Source organism: Zeus faber (assembly GCF_960531495.2).
Source record: "Zeus faber genome assembly, chromosome: 18".
Lineage (NCBI taxonomy): Eukaryota > Metazoa > Chordata > Actinopteri > Zeiformes > Zeidae > Zeus > Zeus faber.
Window position 1 is genome coordinate 16,944,638 of NC_137210.1, and position 14,742 is coordinate 16,959,379.

General features: G+C 39.6%; 3 protein-coding genes across 7 annotated transcripts; 1 reads left to right on the forward strand and 2 right to left on the reverse strand.

The window, feature by feature from the left end:
• Positions 1 to 66: 66 nt before the first annotated feature.
• cybrd1 (cytochrome b reductase 1) lies at positions 67 to 2,939 on the reverse strand. Its single transcript, XM_080019473.1, has 4 exons — positions 2,691 to 2,939; positions 1,458 to 1,666; positions 909 to 1,063; positions 67 to 809 (listed from the first exon to the last, which is right to left on the reverse strand). Exons 1-4 carry the CDS (start codon positions 2,893 to 2,895, stop codon positions 536 to 538), a joined length of 843 nt encoding a protein of 280 aa, XP_079875599.1. The 5' UTR covers positions 2,896 to 2,939; the 3' UTR covers positions 67 to 535.
• A 1,580-nt stretch (positions 2,940 to 4,519) lies between these two features.
• On the reverse strand, positions 4,520 to 9,367 carry dcaf17 (ddb1 and cul4 associated factor 17). Its single transcript, XM_080019340.1, has 15 exons — positions 8,811 to 9,367; positions 8,530 to 8,705; positions 8,343 to 8,446; positions 8,143 to 8,233; positions 7,907 to 8,043; positions 7,740 to 7,815; positions 7,457 to 7,546; positions 7,259 to 7,366; positions 7,031 to 7,133; positions 6,771 to 6,913; positions 5,852 to 5,961; positions 5,515 to 5,596; positions 5,297 to 5,380; positions 4,842 to 4,997; positions 4,520 to 4,689 (listed from the first exon to the last, which is right to left on the reverse strand). Exons 2-15 carry the CDS (start codon positions 8,650 to 8,652, stop codon positions 4,582 to 4,584), a joined length of 1,515 nt encoding a protein of 504 aa, XP_079875466.1. The 5' UTR covers positions 8,653 to 8,705; positions 8,811 to 9,367; the 3' UTR covers positions 4,520 to 4,581.
• mettl8 (methyltransferase 8, methylcytidine) lies at positions 8,683 to 14,005 on the forward strand. 5 transcript variants are annotated; one of them, XM_080019342.1, is made up of 10 exons: positions 8,683 to 8,760; positions 9,763 to 9,915; positions 10,109 to 10,200; positions 10,364 to 10,701; positions 10,870 to 10,919; positions 11,870 to 11,930; positions 12,493 to 12,632; positions 13,335 to 13,441; positions 13,566 to 13,631; positions 13,720 to 14,005. In XM_080019342.1, the coding sequence occupies exons 2-10, from the start codon at positions 9,764 to 9,766 to the stop codon at positions 13,881 to 13,883; spliced, it is 1,170 nt and encodes a 389-aa protein (XP_079875468.1). In that variant the 5' UTR covers positions 8,683 to 8,760; position 9,763; the 3' UTR covers positions 13,884 to 14,005. The 5 variants fall into 5 exon arrangements, with proteins under 5 accessions (XP_079875468.1, XP_079875467.1, XP_079875469.1 ...); XM_080019341.1 differs by lacking the exon at positions 8,683 to 8,760 and having other exon boundaries at positions 9,695 to 9,915; XM_080019343.1 differs by lacking the exon at positions 8,683 to 8,760 and having other exon boundaries at positions 9,695 to 9,915; positions 12,580 to 12,632.
• The last annotated feature ends 737 nt before the right edge of the window (positions 14,006 to 14,742 follow it).

A 14,742-nucleotide genomic window follows, 5' to 3' on the forward strand; every position in this document is an offset into this window, starting at 1 on the left:
GACTTCGAGGTGATTGAAACTCAAGTTGTTTTTAGATGGGTGTAAAGAAAAACGCCTACACCGCACTTTTATTGTGTAAATGGTATTTTATTGTTACTGACTTGGCTTGTTTGCCTGGGGGTTGAGTGAGAGCAATGAAAAGATACCACAGCTCGTGAGCTGATACATAGTTAAAGGATTTTGTCCGTATAAAACAAACTAAGTCACTACACAGAAACACAAAAGCATTGCACTTATAGATGACTTGTAAATGTAAAAAGCGGTTCAGTAGTTCTGCCATTTGAAAACATTAGGGTGTGTGCGGTTATTCTTTGAAGAAGGTCTATAACAACATCAGCAGTGATACTATTCTGTGCATGCTTACGACCACATAATGTGGTGAGATGCTGTATGTATAAAAAATATAAATAAAAACAATATATTCAGCTATTTAAATGCAAGCTTCTCTTTGGAGACAAACAATTTGCAACATCTTTGTGACATTTCCGCTGACTGATATCGGCAGGTTACATTAGCAGTAAACAAATGTAATGGATCAATCTTGAAGATCCACGGCCTCTTGTTTAATACCCCTCCTTCTGAAATCATCACATGCCCCGGGGTCAAGGCCCCCGGGGTGTTGAGACAGAGCTGGCCGGACTATGGTGCTGGCCTCGGTTTGCAGAGAGTGGAAGACCTGGTCACTTGGGCGTTTCCAATGGCTTTGAGTGACAATCCAGAAGACAAGCGCTCCGAAAACCACAATCACAAGTCCTAGAAGGTTCACAAAAGTCGCCTCTGGGGGCGAGTCCTTGTACTTTGGGTCTTTCCTTTAGAAGAAAGTAAAAAGTCATCGTTAGAGACCTAGTGCGACATTTGTGTGAATTACTCTTCCCCGTGTGTGTTTATTGCCTCCAACAGATACGTACAGGCCGAAAATTAGTTTCTCTGTGATGCCCATGAGCGCAGTGGCTATGGTGCTGGAAAAGATGAACAGGCCGCTGTACACGTGAAGTGGCATGAACGCGGCTTTCAGAGACACAGGTGCGATGGGTAGCAAGTAGAGACCTATTCCCAGAACAATCTGCTCGTGGAAGATGAAATGACAGAACAGTGATTAGTGTTGCACTGCTTTTGGCCAGGTTGCGTTTACATGACTAAACAGCATTAAATAACGACTTAATTAAACCATTTAATTAATTGATTAAGTTTGAATGTCGCTGTCTACCAATCTGTTTGATAAAATGTGATAAACCGTAAACCCCCCGGCGATAAATACAGTGTTATATTTTTTAAAGGTGTAAAAGTTAACAATTTTTTGAATGACAATATGGCATTGAGATGCATGCTTGGATGTAAAACCTTTAATAAACATTTGAAGAGACCAAGTCGCACTCAGCTCATTTTGAGTTGAGTGGCGTTGTGATCAATATGGCCCAAAAAGGATGATTAACAGAAAAACATAAAAATACTTTTACCTGGAGAGAGTACAGTACTAAGGCCACCATTCCCAGCCAGCTGTGCAGGCTGTACATATTGGGGATGCCTGCATTGTTGTGGAAATCAAAAACTGCCACAAAGGCTATAACAGCAAAAACGAACGCCGAGGAATGTAATCCTGCATGAATAATCTTCACCCACAATTTGTTCCACTTCCAAGTCCAGGGGTGTCTGTAGACAATAATAGCTGCAAAAAAAAAAAGGATGTCATCCAATATTATTACATTCACATTTACATTTAGTCATTTAGCAGACGCTTTTATCCAAAGCGACTTACAAGGGAGAATAACATTCAAGCTACATTGCAACAGAAACATTAGTGTAACAATAAATAAATACTGCTAAGTAGTGCTAAGTAATTGTAAGTTACGAGAGGAGGTGCTCTCTGAAGAGCTGGGTCTTCAAGTGCTTCTTAAAGACAGAGAGGGAGGCCCCAGCTCTGGTGGTTTTTGGCAGCTCGTTCCACCGACGTGGAACTACAAATGACTACAGCCTGGATTGCCGTGGTTGTGCGGCCGGCAGAGCCAGGCGACGCTCATTTGACGAACGCAGCACCCGGGGAGGGTGTAACATGTGCTCTTACAAGAGCGTTTAACTAAGTGGGAGCATTCCCAACAATCACTCTGTAGGCGAGCGTCAGAGACTTGAACCTGATGCGAGCGGCGACAGTTAACCAGTGGAGCTCGATAAGCAGCGGAGTAACGTCTGCCCTCTTGGGCTGTCACCAAGTCATTCTTTACAGCACGAAGTATTAACTGTAACTATCAGTGTTGGCAACCTATCCATTATAGTAAAGCACTCTACTTTATTATAATGAACAGTTTACCAGCTTGCTCTTCAGTTTCCAAGCAGCATGTCAAGCTCCCATAGGCTGTGGTTGAAGCAACACTATGTCATTTAATTCAACCTGAAAAAAACAACAGCTTCAAAATCATCGTGATGCAACACCGACTTGCAATATGGAGAATGGCGCCTCGTTCACTAAATAACAGTGCGATTGCGCCCATAAACTGTTGGGGCGCCAGATCCCAAATACCGTAAAACCAAAAGTGACACAGTGCAGCTTGAACAATATAGAAGTAGAGGAAACAGAGGCTGCGGCGCGTTTTGCTTTTACTTACACAATTCAACGTTATGGCGAGACTCGGCTCTAACTATCTGTTCACAACAAGACCGTCCCTTAACCATAAAAACCACAAAGATCACCATACCCATGCCTTGCAAAAATATGAATCCGGTCAGGTTTAGGACGGGGTGCCAGTTGAACTCCGCCAGTGCTCCGTCCCACGCCAAGCCCTCTCTGTAGTGGATCACCCAGACCACGACCAGCACCGCGGAGAGAAGCCCCGCGGAGACGGTCGCGGAAAGGGCCCGCTTGAGGCGCGTGAGGCGCCTGAGATCCCCCTCCGTCTCCATCGCCGGAGGTGAACAGTGACCCGGGCCGAACCGGGGGGGGGAGTGACTCGGAAGGCGGAGGGGAAAGAATGTTGAGTGGTGGACTCAGGTCCGGAGAAGCAAGCTTGGTCACGTGAACACAATATTACGGAAGTCCCTGGCGCCGCGTCGTGGAGCGTGTGTGTTGAATTACAAAAGCGTTTGAACGGCGAACGCGACCATCTCGAGTGCTCCACCGATCCCTCCCTTTGTGCTCGTTTGTTCAGATGTAAGATTATCCGAATTAGTCAGGTTTGTTTTGCAACGAGTTGGGTTTGATGTGTGTTATTTTTTGTTAGGTTTTTTTTGTTGTTGTTGTTTTTGTTTTTTTTTGGGAGGGGGAGGCAGGTCGACCACCTTAAAAAAAACATGCCTTTGGTGCGAAAATGCCGTTTTCAAACTGGAAAATCACACGGTCTGTATCTGTCATCTCGCCGAGGAAGAAACGCTTCTCAACGTGGGGTCCAGGGACCACCCCAGGGATCATTCAAGAAGCCCCAGGGGGTCCCAAGCTGTATTATTATATCTAAACGTAACCGCTGTTTCATTTACAAAACGTGGGCACCATTAGAGAATTGTGATCATTGATGATTGTTATACTGTACTATACTGTGAACGTTTGGACTAAAACACATCCAACAATAAAAGTCTTCTCAAATTGGGGGTCCGGAGACAAAACCTTAGGACATGGGGTCTGTGGCCTTGATACCACATATTCTAAGAGAAAAGACACAAGACACATAGGCAACATATTTATGCTGTTTGTGCCCTTTCTAACATGGTCCTGGCATTATGGTGAGAAGGCGAGAAGTGGCGCCGCCCCTTGCGGTCGCCTGCGCCGGCGCTCCGGTCGACTTTTGCACATTGTCAACGCTGACCTCACCAGGGGTCCTCACTGGGCCACACACATAGGCTCCACTACCTCACTGTACTGTATGTAGCATACTGTGTCACTGTTCTGGGTTGTTCGGTGTTACCGTATTGCTGCGCCGTACTGTTGTATACTGTGCTGTATATCTCACAAACGCTACCTCACTCTATTCACATACCACTTTAATGCACATATCTGTATATACATAATTAGCCTATCCCATATACATAAGTCTATCCCATATACATAAGCCTATTCCCTTTATCTATTCTATTTTATTTTATTTTATTCTATATATTTTTATTTTATTCTATAGTATTCGACTTACTGCATTACATTTTAGGAATCAGTTGTCAGTCTAGTAGAAATTCTTAGGCAGCTACTTCAGCCTAGTACATATTCTGTGTAATCACCGGGTGTGTTGCATTGACATTTCACTGCATATATGTATGAAAGTATGTATAGGTATGTGACGAATAAACCTCTTGAATCTTGAATGGTGCTGTCCCTAAATAACTGACAGTTCCTTCCAACTTAATTGTATTCATTTTCACTGGGAAACACTGTACAGCCATTATTGAAGAAAAATAGCAGAATGTTTTGGATTATTATGTTATCTGATAGGCTATGCCTCCAAGGACCATGGAGGTGCCCTTGAGTGGCACAATGGGACCAAACATTCCAAAACATCTCCATTTTTATTTTTCTGAAAGTAACAAAAACTGTACAGAAAATTACAAATATTTCCCACACCAACCCACATTCTTTGGGAGTCTGTTGAAGAGCCTCGCAAAATTTTAGTTTTTTCGGGCTTGTAGTTTGTAGACGTAGCAGCAGAAGTTGTTTTTCTTTTCTTCAATGTGAACGATAGTCTCTTTGTCAAAGAACAACTCATTCCGGTAGGTCTGAAAGTTTAGAGGAGATGAATGAATGCCAAACAACACACACACACACACACACACACACACACACACACACACACACACACACACACACACACAAGATGTTCTACTTAAGGTGTTCTTTATATACTAGTAGATTAACTTTGGCAGTGTACCTCATCCCAAGTATCCACGAGAGGAATGCTCTTCAGTAACTCTCCACTCTTATTGTCGTGCAGTTTAACGTGAGCGCTCCCTTCGGCCTCCTCGCTGGCAGTCACCACCACGGCCAGAAGGTCAAGCTCATCTTCGTATTCCACCACACGGAACGTCTGTAATGAAACGCGGGTCGTTTCTGTCGTCGTGGAACCGACGTAAAACATCCACCGAATTTAAGTTATCTCAATGTGTCACCAATGTCACGAGAAACGGCTGTCGCCGCGTCGCCACTCATTATGAATGACAAGACAACGTTAATCAACCGCTACGGCGTTCAAATTGAAAACGACATTTGTAAATGGAAAACAAACTGAAATCGAATTCACAGCAATTATAGGCCCATGGGTTGTTGTGGCTAGTACAGTCTGCACAGTTGTCATCATCAGCCAAAATGTCATCGTCCTTTTGATACCTCTTGTTCTGGGTCATCATCAAGCTGCTGAAATATCCTCTTGACTGTACGGCCTGAGGAAGTCACGCTGACGTGGCGGACAGGCTAAAGCAGATTGGAAGAACCAAAACGGTTAAATGGGACCTGCTTCATGACCTACATGCAAAAACCCTTTTACTTTTTCTGGCAATAAATATAGATGGGCTGTTTTGCACACAAAAATGCCCTATTACACTCACATTGCGACATGCAGTGATCGCGAAATCGTCAGCCACTTCAGACGGCGAGCTGCTGTTCAGTTCACTCAGAATTTTTAGCACTCTTGAGAAGAAATATATATATAAAAAAAAAAAAAATGAAATACTACTTCACAAGTTAAATAAATACAACTGTGAACATTTCTTAATTGTCTTAAACATCCACCTGGAAACATAGCTTTGGTTTGGTTCACATGTCATAGACTGGCTTCCTTGATTCTAGTTTGTATTTGTCTGAAACCAAGTGAGTAATCATGGCACAATTTTCTTAATGGTTATGTACGTCACTCTACTCAAGTCTCTCATGCTCAATACTCACTTTATGGTGCTCGGTCCTACATGGATGATTCTTCCCGATTCATCAGGGTGGAAGTATATGAAATCTGTCTCCAGAGACCAGCATTTCATATCTTGTATTCCGTTTTTTGCCTAGTCTCACAACAGTACAAAGACTTTCATAAATGGACTATGACACATAAAACCCATCTATTACACAATTGTCCTTAGGGCTTCTGGATATTAATGAGTGACTATTGGCTATCAATTAATTATTATAGATTTTGACAAAGCAACTACTATACTATAATGCTCACAACAGTTAAATCAGTTTGCATTAAATGAAGCAGGTGATCTAATGTTCAACCAAATGTGTGAGCTTGAAATAAATAAAAACACCCAAAAATACTTTTTATGCAATCTATTAAGCTAAAGGAATATAAATCTGAACATTTCTCATGTATGATGAACACATATTGCAACAACATATTGTATTCCTTTTATCGTGCCCATTTTATCTTTTATAAATATAATATTCTTATTTTTTCCCCAGAAGGGTAGCAATGCAAAAGATCAGTCTTATCAAAGATACAGAGACATAAATATTGGAGCAGAGCTACTATCCATAAGAAATCAATATTCTGATGTCCCTTTCAACAAACTTTCATGAGTCTTCATGACTCGTAGCAAACAGACTTTTTTTTAAAAATTATCTAGAGATTAGAGAACCTTTCGCTGCAGCGTTACCCCATCCAGCAGCTGAGGACAATGACTGTCAAAAACATCTGTTGCTCTTTAACAGACATTCTCAAAAGGCTCTTAACGTCATCAACATCATGTCACAAAACAATTACGGGGATATTTATGCATTCTGGAAGCTACATTTTGCTGTTATGGAAGAAAAGTCACCTGAATGACCAATTAAATACTGACAATGGTTAAGGTCAATACTTTCAAAATACCAGAATGCTGTCAGCCAGGGAGCAGATGTGATGGGTTCCCCTGTGCTTCTTCTGGGGTGGTGTATAGATAAAGTGCCATGGGAAGCCTCCAATCTGCACATTTTGATCAGAGCATGACACTTCGAAAAGTACCGGAGGGCAATCTGCACAATAAGAATAAACAGATCGGGTTTACTATTCAGAGGAAAACCCTGTTCATTGAGTCTGGCAATATAGAAAATATAAGTTAGTCTCGGAAGAGAGAAGAACAACTGCCATACCATTGACGTGAATATTCAACGGGATACCAAAAGGAGCTTCACCCACTGTTTTTCCTTCATGAAAAGGACTGAGCTCTCCAAGCACCAATTTCTTCGTCATGTACTAGAAAAAATAAGAGGTTCTGCGATGATATGACTCATATGAGATGTATTTTGAAAGTAAAGCTTTCACATTTTTGGTGCTATTATTCTGATTTCTGAAATATTTACTCTTCACAAAAAATGTACCTTATTAATGATGTGTTCAAAGCTGTAAAGCTTCACAGATTTTGTGCCATGAGAGACAGCAAGAGTACCCTGTGTTAGAACAACATCTGTGACGCTGTTCCCAAATACCTGAAGAAATAAAACAACGTTGTAACAAAGAGCTTGGCTTCACAGGAAAATTTGGAAATTGTGCAAAAAGTAATGATCAATTTTGCATACCCTTTTTTGAATGTCCATAATGCCCACAATTCGCAAGGGGAAGACATTAAAGATGGCCAACTGCATCAGTGTATTCTGATTGATACCTGCCTGTTGAAGTTTAAAAGGAAAGGTTCTTAACTTCACAAGCTTGAATATGGTCTCAATGATTAACAGTTTCAAAACTACACTGTACTTGTGGCTGAGTATGTTCATGCATATAATATAGTTTCCATATCACCAGACTCCCGTCCTGGGCAGGAATCAACGATAAGGACTTTGTGGGCACAATTTCAACATGTACCTGCCGTGATAACGGTGTGCCCTTTTGAATAGACTTGACATAGAATCTCTCTTGAAGAATGTCCCAGTGAAGGTACCTTGCAAAAAAAAAAAATAGAAATACATGAGGCAGGTTTATAAAATGTAGAAAATAAATCCTAGATTTTCATACCACAGATATAAAGATACCTGAACTTAATGTTTGGAGAGAGGTAAATGTCCTGTAGTTTCACTCCGGTGTCAGCTGAAAGGCGATACAGTCGATTATTGGCTGTCAAGGCTATGAGGCAAGGTTTATGATCAGAAGGAGCAGGTAATGTGTTCTCCTGTTTAAAATAAAAATACAAATAAAAACAGCATTGTGAACTCTAGTAGTGTCAAATTGTGCATTTGTAAAATTCAAAAGATTTTCCTGTTGAACTTACCAGTGGACTTTGACATAATAATGCATCTTCTATTTTCTCCATTTTAGATCGCTGTGGTAACTTGTATAGAAGTTGAGGCTTTGAATCAATACTGTAAAACAAAAACAAAACCTGCTGTGTCGAGTTGTATATTTTTAATATTGTTGTCCATATAATTAACATAAATCATTGGTATAAATGTGTGGGGGTTGAATACATACCAACTATAGCAGTTTTGGTAATTTTCAAAGTATATTTTCCCATACTCATAGGATATTGTAGATTTTGAGGTCTTGCTCCAAACTTTGACGAAATCTCTCTTTTCCTACAATTCAGTGATGACGATGATGATGTGTCCTCATGATTTTCATCGAACTATTGACCAAAACGGAACGCATTTCTATTTACCTCGAGGACAGCAGCCCTGAGAATATTCAGATTGTGTCTCATTAATATTCCAACGTCTGAGATCCCTCTCGACCTCAGCGCCAGCGCCTCAGCCACGCTCCTCTTCCTCCGTCGACAGGCCATCGCTAGGGGGCGCTGTATACAGTAGAGTCGCGGGGCGAGCCGTTCGTCGTCCACTTGAAAACGCACAGTGAGCCAAACTTTCGTCAACAACGTCACAACGAACTACAGGTGAGAATACTTTAGATACCTTTTTAAAATACAGTATAAACACTACACACCCCTTTTCTCTGGGTCCAGTTGACGAGGTTTATGACCGCGACGGACAAAGAAGATAATTGCCTTGGTTTTCAGGAGTTGACGCTTCTTAGATCCGATATGAGATCCATATCCAACACCGGTCAAATGCAACACACACACGTAATAAATAAAATAATAGATGATTGAGAATGTATGGATATTTCACAACATCTTTTTGCCCACCGCTAGCTTAGCCGTTAGCTGTCAGTTCTGTTGTTTTAGAGAGCCGAGAGCTCGTTTCCGGTTACGAGTCACAACATCCGGTGGTAGTGTCGCGTCAGCGTATTGTCGTGTCAGTGTCTTTGTTTAAAGTGGTAATCCGTAAGATTATTTAGTGGAAAAAATAAAACAAAACCCCAATATATTTATTACCTTTACCTCACATTATAAGACGCAGCTATTCTATATATTTGTGTTGTGTATATGCTCCAATTTCCATTGTTGGTGGCAGAGTCCGCCTTTCCGGTAGATCGGGCACACAAAAGAAGTTAAAAGCAGCAGCGCTGAATGGGATGGAAAGTTGTGGTCGGTACACTGTCGATATGGACGAACGTTCACAAAAACAGAAAGGCACCTTGGAGTGAGCAAATATTTGCACCACCTCAAGTGACCCAAGAAAATAAACGTGACGGCCCCGTAGCGAAGACAAGGGTGAACCCCGATGTGGGGGAAGTTTCTAATGGATTTCTGGCACTTCCAGTGTAATCCATCCAACAAAGACGATCTTATAGATCGCCATTTTGATGCCAAATCCAATGAAAAGCTTTCTGTATGGGGATGTGGTGATGACTGATGACTACACTTTCATTGTTTGGAATTTCTTGAATGTAATTAAAGTGTGTGTGCGTGTGTGCATGTGTGCGTGTGTGCGTGCGTGCGTGCGTGCGTGCGTGCGTGCGCGTGTTTCCTGTGTTTGTCTATGCATCCTTACAGAATGCATACATTCCGGAGGGTTTGTTTGGCCTTCGTTACTGAACATTTGCACAAATTGTTCGTAAGGCTGAACAGCACAGGAAGACGTCCTCCTGCTCCACTGGGAGCGAGGATTCTGACCAGTCATGATGACATATTTCAGCATAACATGTGGTTAGTAATGTAGTCAAATACATGCAGGTATAAGGATGTACAATACTGGGCAATTCTCTGACAGATTCATGCGATGTAATGATACATTTATTCATAAATGCATCAATTCAAAATTTCCATATTACATTATAAAATAAGATTAGTTGATCACATGATTTTGGTTCCTCATTAACTGAAATGTATTGTTTTTCAGGGATCATGTGCAATGGACAGATGAGGATAAAGAAAATGCAAGAAAGAAGGCAGAGGAAAATTCATGTGTACAAATTCCATTAAATGAACAAGGCAAGCATACAGTGTATGTGTGTATGTGTGTGTGTATATATATATATATATATATATATATATATATATATATATATATATATTCCCTGCACTGTAAAATTTCATTGTGGTTACAAGGCAACAATGGTTGACTTGAAAGTGTGTTGAAATTTACTTTCTGCAGGTAAATTTGATGTAGAAGCTTGTAAGTACTGGAACAGGTTTTATGAGACACACCAAGGCAAGTTCTTCAAAAATCGCAAGTGGCTGTTCAACGAGTTTCCAGAACTGCTTCCTTTGGGGCACGAAAGCATTTGTGGACATGAAAGTCCGAGCAGAAACGGCGGGTCGGGAAGAGAGACAGAGACCGGCCACAACCAATCAGTCGATCCCTCTCAACAGCTCAAAGATGAAAACATTGCAGAATGCCATCACTTGAAGGATGCTGTGCGTGTAGAAAACCAAGCTGCTGTGCAAACTACCTCATTTCCTGGACAACATGCAGCTTTCCGGATCTTGGAGGTTTTGTTTTTTTTTAGTTTTTTTTTATATATATTGTTTTTCTCACGCATAATTTACCTCGATGTTATTGGGTGCAATATAAACTTTTGTGCCGCAGTGCATTGAACACCATAAACTCTATGCAACATGTTCCGAATATCTTCTCTTATGAATCCTTCTCTTTTACAGGTTGGATGTGGTGTGGGTAACAGTGTGTTTCCCATTGTTGAATCGATTAAGTAAGTATATTTTGGAGATACTAGTTAAAGAAGCTGCTGTGGTTATAGACCTTTCATGTACCACTCGTGACTTTTATTAACTTTGAATAAGCCACAAAGTATATTTTGGAGATACCAGTTAAAGAAGCTGCTGTGGTTATAGACCTTTCATGTACCACTCGTGACTTTTATTCACTTTGAATAAGCCACTAAGTATATTTTGGAGATACCAGTTAAAGAAGCTGCTGTGGTTATAGACCTTTCATGTACCACTCGTGACTTTATTAACTTTGAATAAGCCACTAAGTATATTTTGGAGATACTAGTTAAAGAAGCTGCTGTGGTTATAGACCTTTCATGTACCACTCGTGACTTTTATTCACTTTGAATAAGCCACTAAGTATATTTTGGTGATACTAGTTAAAGAAGCTGCTGTGGTTATAGACCTTTCATGTACCACCCGTGACTTTTATTAACTTTGATGGAGCCACTAAGTCTTTATTCCGTGATGCTAATGATGCAGTTTCTTAAGAGCACTTGGGAAGGCTTGAAAGAAAACGAACCAAACCTAACTCTTGACCTTTGCAAAAGTATAATGACAGCTGTGTCATGTAACAACAACAAATGGAACCAAGTGTTTCTTTACCACTAGCCTTTCATCAATTTCCCTTGTGGAAAAGAAATATGTGAAATACAAATGCATACAGTTATATTTAGTCAAACAGTACCACTCAGTCAAACACATCTTCTGTAGTCAACTGCTCCATGCTAAGTGCACGTTATTATTTATATTGTACATGTATTTATAGGTTATTATTTATGTAAGACCTTTCCCATGAAGTTTTTGAACATATTTATGCATTTTAAAGAATATGTTAAATGAGACCTGATTAATTAGTCATATTCCTGTAATAGTTACATGTTAACTGTTCTGGTAATGAATCAAACATATTATTTTTTCTGTTTGACAGAGAAAGAGATGCATTCTTATACTGTTGTGACTTTGCCCCTCACGCTATCCAGCTGGTCAAGGTAAGATATTTCGATACATCTGAGTAGTAATTCAACTTGTTATTATTTTATAGGAATGCATACATAACCCTTACCCAATGTTATGTATAATTGTTGAAAAAATAAAATTAAATATATATCATATTAATTAATTGCTGCACTTAAAAAGTGGTACAGAATTTGAAAAGGTATGCCCATTTTTATGACTCCCACTATGTATAGTAACTAACTCTTTCTGTATTACATTAATTGGCATGCTTTGTAGCCCTGCGGAGTATTTGTTGTGGCTCAATAATGAGGGAAAATTGTAAATCTGTTCAAAGTCTTATTGCACTATATAACTAATCAAATCATAGAGGAAAATGCTAGTTATCAAGACCAATGAGTGGCTCTACATTGACTTGTGAGGACTGCAAGGATTGAATATGCTTAAATTAAAAAGTATGTGGGTCAAAGCTACATTACTGGGATGAAATATTGTGTGTGGGATAGGTGTGGCTTAATTAATTACAAAGTTTTACGACCGTATATTGAGTTTGATACGATTCAAGATGTAAGTGGTGCTTCTTTTCCCTCCACATAGGGCCATCCAGACTATGATCAATGTGTGTGTCATGCCTTTGTCTGTGACATTAGTGAGGAGACGGCATCCTTCCCCTTCCCTCCACAGAGTCTGGATGTTATTCTGGCAGTCTTTGTGCTCTCCTCCATTCACCCAGAGCGGTAGGTTGAAAGACAAAGCTCGGAGAATGTGATGTCACCACCTGACACCGAGCCACCATCATCCTCACCACCCCCACTCACACCCCTACCTCCAAAACCATTTGTACTATCCAGAACCTCTTTGCTCTGGCTTTGTCTCAATGCCATCGCGTCTCAAGCACCACTCAATGCAATGTTATCTGTATTTATTTGACTGTCTTTATAGATTCAGTATACCTTTCTTTACCATGCATTTACAATGTGTTGATCGGTGGGAGCGGTTCGAGCACCGTACCTTTAAATTTGAAAGGTTAGTAAGACGAGATATGAGTATTCATAATGCAAACGAAATACCAGGTGGACGTACTTCATATTTCTATTCATAACCCTTGTAAATGAATCATTCCAGCGCTAACTGGATGGCACTGCACATGGGTGGTTGCTTTCAATACTCTGATATTTGAATTTATATTAAGCCAGTGAAACAAGACATAAGCTTCTGATTGTAATCCGAATTGATTTCCCTCTGTTTTATTGCATTTATTTCAGTACATCTTTAATCATGTTCACCATGCTTATGAGTTGATGGTTACATTCCTCCTCGACATCAGTCTTCTGTTTGCACCTAGGACTAATTTGAGCAGGGGTTTGTATCATGTCAACTTCAACATTGCTGTTACACGTAAAACACTGTTACTAATTGGTTTAGTCATTTTTTTATAGGATGCAAGGAGTTGTGAACAGATTGTCAACATACTTGAAATATGGAGGAATATTTCTGTTCCGTGATTATGGCAGATATGACCTTTCACAACTTCGGTTCAAGAAAGGTTTGTTTTTCTATAGAAGCGGACACCATACCCTAACTAAACATAATATTAATTTTATTTCTATAAACTTTCTATAAACTTCTTCTGGTTTTAATAGACTGCTTACTTTATATTCTAACCTCAGGGCGGTGCTTGTCAGAGAATTTCTACACACGTGGAGATGGGACCTGCGTTTACTTTTTCTCTAAAGGTTTTTAAACCTCTTCAACTAATCACATTGGTAAAATGTCACAAGAAGCTTTACTGTGCAGCACTGATAATGCTCTCTCTTTTTTCAGATGATGTTCATACTTTATTTTCTAATACCGGACTGGAAGAGATTCAGAATCTGGAGGACAGGCGACTGCAGGTCAACAGGGGAAAGAAAGTTGCGATGCATCGGGTGTGGATGCAGAGCAAATACCAAAAAGTGCATCTTAAAACCCCACCTTGCCCGTTTTGAAACCTCAGTGTTTCTTTATTCATCCTTTTCATTACATATTTTGTATTATTATTATTCATTAGTGACATTTACCGAACACTGACAACTGTCTTGGTCAATAAACTTCAAATACGTTTACTCTACAGGGTTGGTTTATTGTAGATTCTGGAGTGTTATCTTTTGTATTATATATTTTATATTAATTTAAAACTATCTTCAGGGGTGGAATGTTACTGTACTTAATTACAAGTTTTACATTTAACTACTATTTAAGGTTAGTACTTCATACTAACCCTTACATTTCAAAGCAAATATCAAATTTTTTTTGGTTGAAAAAATCTGGACCTATATTTGAATATATCAAAAGTATTTCCCATAGTATTTTATTGTAAGTTAATTGTAATTGTAAGTAATCAGGATATGCATGCCCTCATCTGCAGATAAAAGGTACAGTAAGTGGAACGGTACGTTGTCCAGTGCATTAATATTGTTTTTTTTTAAGATGATGTACTTTATATGTAATACTAAAGAAGTCCGATATCTTATTTCTAATATAGAGTACATACTGTATAGTGCCTATATAAAAGTCACCTTATGAGGTATTAAAGACTATTATATCAGTGAATTGGATATGACAACCTTTGCTTTTAATATTTGTGTATTTAAGAGCAAGTATATACTTTGACTTGTGTTATATTTTACATATGTTACTTCTCGCAGATTATTTCAGGTTGGGGACGTTATACTTTGTATTAATATAAAACCCGAGTTTAATATTCATTCTTAAAAAAAAGTACAAAACTAGCAAGAGAATGAGTATTTTTGAAGAATGCATATTACAATTTTATCCAGTGGGCTCATGCTGATGCTTTTAACTTTT

Excerpts from the sequence above, each read along its gene's own strand:
- cybrd1 (XM_080019473.1), bottom strand. The coding sequence starts at position 2,895 with ATGGAGACGGAGGGGGATCTCAGGCGCCTCACGCGCCTCAAGCGGGCC. Across the intron at positions 1,667-2,690 it reads CATATTTTTGCAAGGCATGG|CTATTATTGTCTACAGACAC; the intron begins GTATGGTGATCT and ends TTTTTTTTGCAG. Across the intron at positions 810-908 it reads GAGAAACTAATTTTCGGCCT|GAAAGACCCAAAGTACAAGG; the intron begins GTACGTATCTGT and ends TTTCTTCTAAAG.
- dcaf17 (XM_080019340.1), bottom strand. The coding sequence starts at position 8,652 with ATGGCCTGTCGACGGAGGAAGAGGAGCGTGGCTGAGGCGCTGGCGCTG. Across the intron at positions 7,547-7,739 it reads GCACACCGTTATCACGGCAG|GCAGGTATCAATCAGAATAC; the intron begins GTACATGTTGAA and ends AAACTTCAACAG. Across the intron at positions 4,690-4,841 it reads TCGTGGATACTTGGGATGAG|ACCTACCGGAATGAGTTGTT; the intron begins GTACACTGCCAA and ends CTAAACTTTCAG.
- mettl8 (XM_080019341.1), top strand. The coding sequence starts at position 9,749 with ATGCATCCTTACAGAATGCATACATTCCGGAGGGTTTGTTTGGCCTTC. Across the intron at positions 9,916-10,108 it reads ATATTTCAGCATAACATGTG|GGATCATGTGCAATGGACAG; the intron begins GTTAGTAATGTA and ends ATTGTTTTTCAG. Across the intron at positions 12,633-13,334 it reads TCCTCCATTCACCCAGAGCG|GATGCAAGGAGTTGTGAACA; the intron begins GTAGGTTGAAAG and ends ATTTTTTTATAG.